The sequence below is a fragment of the Cynoglossus semilaevis genome, chromosome Z, assembly GCF_000523025.1.
Source record: "Cynoglossus semilaevis isolate Cse_v1.0 chromosome Z, Cse_v1.0, whole genome shotgun sequence".
Taxonomy (NCBI): Eukaryota; Metazoa; Chordata; class Actinopteri; order Pleuronectiformes; family Cynoglossidae; genus Cynoglossus; species Cynoglossus semilaevis.
Genome location: NC_024328.1, coordinates 12,644,680 through 12,652,021, shown reverse-complemented (window position 1 = coordinate 12,652,021; position 7,342 = coordinate 12,644,680). Strand labels below are relative to the sequence as shown.

The 7,342-nt window shown below is 39.9% G+C and overlaps 1 protein-coding gene across 4 annotated transcripts in view; it reads right to left on the bottom strand.

The window, feature by feature from the left end:
- LOC103397916 (transducin-like enhancer protein 4) overlaps window positions 1-7,342 on the bottom strand; it is a 33,698-nt gene that overhangs the window by 18,907 nt on the left and 7,449 nt on the right. For all 4 annotated transcript variants that reach the window (XM_017042991.2, XM_008336348.3, XM_017042993.2 and 1 more), the window contains exon 5: window positions 27-89. In XM_017042991.2, the coding sequence (XP_016898480.1) occupies window positions 27-89 (63 nt within the window). The remainder of the gene's footprint in view (window positions 1-26; window positions 90-7,342) is intronic.

Sequence of the window (7,342 nt, the reverse complement as noted above, 5' to 3'; positions counted from 1 at the left end):
GACACAGTGTCAGGTTTGTGTCTTACCTGTTGTGAAAGGAAAGGAATGACTTGGGCACAGATTGCGTTCAACCGTTTGACAATTTCCGCCTGCAAGACAAAGAGGTGGGCAAAGAGGGAGAAATTATTATTGACATTTGATCGGCAAGACCATGCCCACACGTCACACACACAACACTGTCAACATCCTGTTTTTGTAAAAAAAAAAAAAAAAAAAAAAAACTTAATTTCAAACATCGACCATTAATGAAAAAATCAGCCACTTACAGTGCCTGAAAAAGAGCTCTGCGTGACCAGCAGGCGTTTCATGAACATGATGAGGTAAAAATGTCAGTATTTTTACAATTATTTATTTATTCAAAGAAGTAGCAGTGCTGCTAAAGAACTGATGAAAATTGATTCTTAAAATTTAGAAAAAATGTATTAACCTCATGAACCTTAGTTTCATTTGTCAATCAAACTAAGTAAATAGAGCACTTTGCTGCCCATATCCTGCATATATTATATTTTAATATTTTAACTGGACATCGCTATGTTTCAATAAGAAAATTTCAACTGGTTTATACAGCTGTATAAACCAGTTGAGATTTTCTTGTTGAAACATAGCCATGTCCAATTAAAATATAAGTGTAATATATGCAGGATATGGGCAGCAAAGTGCTCTATTTACTTAGTTTGATTTATAAATCAAACTAAGTAAATAGAGCACTTTGCTGCCCATATCCTGCATATATTACACTTATATTTTAATTGGACATGGCTATGTTTCAACAAGAAAATCTCAACTGGTTTATACAGCTGTATAAACCAGTTGAGATTTTCTTGTTGAAACATAGCCATGTCCAATTAAAATATAAGTGTAATATATGCAGGATATGGGCAGCAAAGTGCTCTATTTACTTAGTTTGATTTATAAATCAAACTAAGTAAATAGAGCACTTTGCTGCCCATATCCTGCATATATTACACTTATATTTTAATTGGACATGGCTATGTTTCAACAAGAAAATTTCAACTGGTTTATACAGCTGTATAAACCAGTTGAGATTTTCTTGTTGAAACATAGCCATGTCCAATTAAAATATAAGTGTAATATATGCAGGATATGGGCAGCAAAGTGCTCTATTTACTTAGTTTGATTTATAAATCAAACTAAGTAAATAGAGCACTTTGCTGCCCATATCCTGCATATATTACACTTATATTTTAATTGGACATGGCTATGTTTCAACAAGAAAATTTCAACTGGTTTATACAGCTGTATGCAGATGATCTCCGACTAATACTGGGACTACATCACAACATCGTGGCCTGAAAAGACCCATTAAATGTGGGTTCACCGTTGTCGTTTATTTGTATGCAGTCTATGTGGGCTGGGTAAGGTAAAAATGCAGTATCATTACTAGAGGTCCACATCCACACACAAAATGCAAAGACCATATAGAATTTCTATGTCACACTGTAGAGAAGTGGTTTTCACTCTTGCCTTACAGCAAAAAGGCTACAGGTTCGAGTGCTGGGATTGAATATCTGGGTTGTATGGCTCCCTCCCACAGTCTGTACCATGGTTTGGGGGGCAGCCCATGGGCCACATTTTAATTTGGGGATCCTAGCCCTGGTCCGACTATAATGACTTGCCCCAAACCCTGTCTGCCCCCCCGGAGCAGTGATTAGCGCAGCACTCAGTTCGTGTGTGTCCAGTACTAATGACTGGAAAGTACCGTGTAGTATACGTTGTAAATACAAAGAGTAATTTCCATTAGTGGATTAAAAGGATGAAAAAATGTAGATGAGGGAAAACACTAATTGTTCTCTGAAGATTGACCACAGGTGCGAATGGTTGATTATTTTTTTTCCATATGTGGCAAAGTGATGGACCGGGGGAAACCATACAGGGTGAAGACCACCCAACTCCCAAGACTGTCATCGAGTGACCTCCGTGACCCTGAAAAGGATCAAGCTGTAGAAGAGGAGTGTACGAATCAATGTTTCAGTGGCCTCAGGGTCAGACTTTATCAAAAGTTCTTAGGGACGGTACTTTTTTTTAATCCTGTGACTTGAGAATCTACTTCACCTTTAACTAGGGATGTCCGATATATTAACTTTTCTGCTGATCTCCAAAATGCCGATATTGTCCAACCACTTAACTTCCAATTCCGATATCAATCAATAAATGCAGCCGTTTTCCCTAAAAAACGGTGGTAAATGTTTCAAGACCCCACAAGCGATTCCAGAAAATTTGGCAAAACCCAGGCATCACATTATCAGGTTTTCATTACAAGGGGGTAAAATCGATAACGATTCTTACAGATATTTGGTAATTATGCTAATATCGGTCGGCTGATACAACAACCTTTAACAACTACAATTAACATATTGTCTGTGTAAACCTAGTAGATTGACCACTTTTAAACAACGCGATTTGACAATGAAAAGACAATATCATTCAGTATAAATCGCCGAACCTTCAGCCAGTCTGGGAGGTTAATTTACGACTGCATTTCCCGATCATTCATCAGCAGCCGTGTACTGGATGAATAATAAATATAAACCCAGACCTTATGAATTATGGGAGAGGTTCTGTCACAGCTTATCAGCGGCATGTTTGATGTATGTAACCTGTGCTGAGGTGAACTTTGTTCTGCTATCAGTGCTAACAGAAAGCCCCAGAGGCCACGAGAGTAAACCCACCGATACAAACCTGTCAGAGTGAAGCTCAGGCAACAGCGTGGCAGGTGTGTGGTGCGAGCACAAACATAAAAGCGTGAGCACACACACTCTCTCTCACGTGCGCACACCTACACTGATGCACACAAATCCACAGCCTCCTCTGTATTCATCAGATGTTTCTACCGAACCCAAGGGTTGGCTTTAAAGATTATACAGCACTCTCTCTCCCAACATCAGTCAGGATTTTTTTTTTTTTTTTAAAAACAGGAAATTGCCTGATCCACTGTCCCACAGGGAGTGTGCTGGCAGTGCAGCACAAACACGCAGACGAAAAGAGTCGGATCTCACAAAGAGAGAGACAGAGGAGGAGACTCACAGGATAAATATCCTCGCCGTTTGAATGATCACATAAATAAAGGCACGTGAAAGAAAACGAATTATTCTTTCTTTCTATTTCTTTCTCTCTAACTGTGGCGAACATGTGGTTGCATTTTCAATTCACAAGGAAAGAATAGCTATCAGGAGATAATGGAGACTAAGACCAGCTCGGTTCACCTGGTGGCCAGGATGGAGGATGGTGGAAGGTGAAGATGAAGTGAGGAGTCGAGGAAGTGAAGGCGGACGAGTTTGAATATGTGCACTCAGCCCTGGAAAGCAATAGTCAGACAACAAAAGAGGTGAGGAAGAGGGTGCAGGCAGGGTGAAGTAAGTGGGTGGAGGTGAGTGTCAGTAGTGATGTCTGAGAAACAAATAGCATCTGCAGCTCATACTTGTAGCTACACTTTGTGTGGCCGAGGCATGACTGCTATCAGAGAAGCAGTTCATGCGTTCATTTTCAAATGTGCGATGACAGACGGCCCTGACAAAATATTTGACATAAACAAACAAATGTAAAAAAAACACAGTTGCAGCTGCCTGTGGATTAATAACGATTAATCATGATTAACCAAGATATATATATATACATATATATATATATATAGATATATATACATATATATACTTATATATACATATATATACTTATATATACATATATATATATATATATGTATATATATATATATGTATATATATATATATGTATATATAAGTATATATATGTATATATATGTATATATATATATATATTGTATATCTATTTTTTGATTTTAGCAAATGGCTACAATGAAACAAAGACTGACAAATTTAAAGGGGTCTGAATACTTTCCGTACCCACTGTACATATATGTATATGTATGTATACATAAATACATGTTCAGGGAGACAGTGATAGGATAGCAGACAGATCGAATGGTTCATGTTGTCACATCCACTCAGACATTAGAGGGGTTACCAGACAACAACACATTTGATCATCTTTTGATCATTTTTATATTTGATCATATTGTAATATGATATCATATCATATTATAATATTGATCATATTTGATCATCATTTGATCATCGCTTAATTTCCAGCTTATTTTAAATGCAAAAGGAACTCAAATTTTCCGGCTGTCTACGCACACAAAAAAACAACAAAATATAAGCAGATGCTTCTTAAAAAAAAAACCCACACAAGTTGTTGCAAGTCATATCTTTTGACCTTTCATTTGATGAAAGTAGTCTTAAAAATAATAAATAAATACACATTAGTACACGTGCAGGAATAAAAAAAGATTTTTCTGTATTTTTAGTCTTCTGATGAAAATCCAAATAATTCTAATGACAAAGGATGAAGCGAAAAACATAGAAAATAAAAATGATGTTTCCATGTTTCCAATGATTTTCTCATTGTTGAAGGTCAACTGTGGTTATCAAAGCTAAACATAAAAAAAACAATAAGAACAGAGTGGATTAAATGCATTGAGGAACAGACAGAAACAATGTGATTCTAATAAATTCATGGCAAAGGAGCCCATCTGTGTACCTCGAAACCGACTTCCTTTGGAATCGTTTCTGACACCTCTATTGTCTAAACGTTCAAACACAGCACACAAAAGTCGTGAGACAACCCTGAACCTCCGGTCGATTTATTTTGAAAGGCCGACCCTGAGGTGTTAGTACTGAGATAAAAACAAAAGTCCTGGAGGAGCAGAGGAAATAGAGATGCCTGGCCTCCAGTCAACACAACCAATTCCAGGTGACATTTTACGTCCATGACAAACAATCGTGACTGTCGGCCAGGGTTCACTGCTCTCAGCCTGTTTGGCAAACACACCAAAGACACCAGAGTGAAAAGGCAGAGCTCTCAGGTGTCCTTCCTCCAAAAAACAACCAAAAACAAAAAAAAAACAAAACAGTCCTTTTGTTCACGCTGACCTGTGGAATTTAACTGGCCTTCTTCTGACCTGGATCTGTCACTGTTTGTACAGTGGGAAAAAATAAGAAAATGACCAACTACAACTTCCTGTGAGTTACACTCAGTCCATAGACAATACATTTGGCCACATATGGCACAGCACCCCCTACTGGTACCAAAATGTTAGATTTGGTATTTGAGATGCTCGACATATGTTTTCTTGTCTTTCAGACTTCACGCATATCTGCATGTTTACAGGTCCTGCTTCAAATCTCCACTAAATTTTACAAAACTGCTATTTTCACTGTGCAAAGAAAATAATAAAAACTGGTTTTTAAATCCTAAATATACTTAACCCAATCTGGCAACAATAAAAAAAAATTGCTCTGAAAATTTAAATTAATTTGATTTGCTGCGGGGCCACTGCAACAGCACCATGCTTTCGGCCCGGGGCCCCCCGCCCCCCCCCACTTTGGGAACCCCGGGCTTACACAAAGATAAAAAAAATGTACTACCGGGTGAACTGTTCTCAGTCGGTTGTCCATGTGGTGTAAATATGAGTCAGTGGTTGTAAACAGTGATGGACCAACAGACTGGTCTTACTGACCTTTTTCTGTGTGTGTGTGTGTGTTGAAAAACGGCAGTAGCAATTAGCTTTTGGCTTCAAAATGGCCGCCTGCGACTGTGAAAAACAAAAGAAACGCTTTTGAAATAGCCTCACATCGACTCCCGACGACAGAGGAATTAAATCAGACTGAAGCCGTGGAGTCAGATTGGGTCAGGCGGGGGGGGGGATCAAATGTCCTGCTCCCCTGTGGAGCTTTGTAAGCCCCACATCAGCACCACTTTTCACCACAGGCTAATACACCTAATGGACCCCACTTTATAACCTTTGTATTCCCTCATGGCAGTTGTATGTGTGTGTGTGTGTGTGGGTGAGTGGGAGGGGCAGACAAAGAAAGATGGTACGAGAAGTGGCTACACATGTACTAGAGAGGAGTAGACCAGGTGAGTACGTGTGTGTTACAAAGAATACTGTGATAGTACTGGGGTTATTTACTCTGTACTATCTGTGAATGTAGTAGAGAGACTACAGACTACATTCACATTTTTTTCGGGTTCACATTCACATGTATTTTTTGTGGATGGATGGACGGATGGATGGATGAATGGATGGATGGATGGACGGATGGGTGGATGAATGGATGGATGTATGGATGGATGGATGGAGGGATGGATGGATGGACGGATGGATGGACTACATTCACAGTTTTTTTGGGTTAACATTCACATGTATTTTTTGTGGATGGATGGACGGATGGGTGGATGAATGGATGGATGTATGGATGGATGGATGGAGGGATGGATGGATGGACGGACGGATGGATGGATGGAGGGATGGATGGGCGGATGGATGGATGGATTGATGGATGGATGGATGGATTGATGGATGGACGGATGGTTGGATGGTTTGATGGATGGACGGATGGATGGACTACATTCACAGTTTTTTTGGGTTAACATTCACATGTATTTTTTGTGATTCAGTAGTCGACCGAACAAGTTTAAATAAAAAAAATTAAAAAACACTGCTAAATTATGCTGAATAAAATATTAAATAATTAAGCTAATAATTGTCCATCCATCCATTTTCATCCACTTATCTGTTACCAGGTCGGATAAAAATGGATGGATCTCAACGACCACGACCGCCACCCCAACTCACACTGCACCGTACCAGCCCCTCGTGAACCTACCTGCGGGTGGTGAATCCACTAGAAGGCGCCAACCGCCCTAATCTTGCCCCAGGAGGTGAACCCTGGGGTTCCACACCAATGACAGAGACACTGCCTTTGGTCCAAAGCGCCACTAATTAAGCTGATAATTGTAAACCCCTAATTTGGTATTTCACTTATAATAACTATTCACCCAACTCTCTTGTGCCCGGATGCCTTTATCGCAACTTGTAAACCCATTTCAAGTGCTCTACCGCCACCTACTGGGTTGGTTTGTTGGTTTGTATTTCAGTATTAACTCTTTTTATTCCCAGCCTTAGTTACTATTATCAAAAAGACCGCAACGATATACACGGGAAAAAAAACGAATAAAATTGATCCCTAATTTGCTGGAGTGAAATGATTGGTCAGATCCCTCCGGGCTCGATGTCATTCCCTCAATATCAGAATGTCTTTTCAACTTCCTCCTTTCACCAGGCTCTCCTACTCCTCCTCCCTCTTCCTTCCTCTTCCTCCTCCTCCTCCCTCTTCCTTCCTCCTCTTCCCTCCTCCTCCCTCCTCCTCCCTCCTCCTCTCTCCTCCTCTCTCCTCCTCCTGTCATGTGTGATTACACCACACAGATGCTCGTAGCCCGCAGCGGCGGCGCCCCCGCC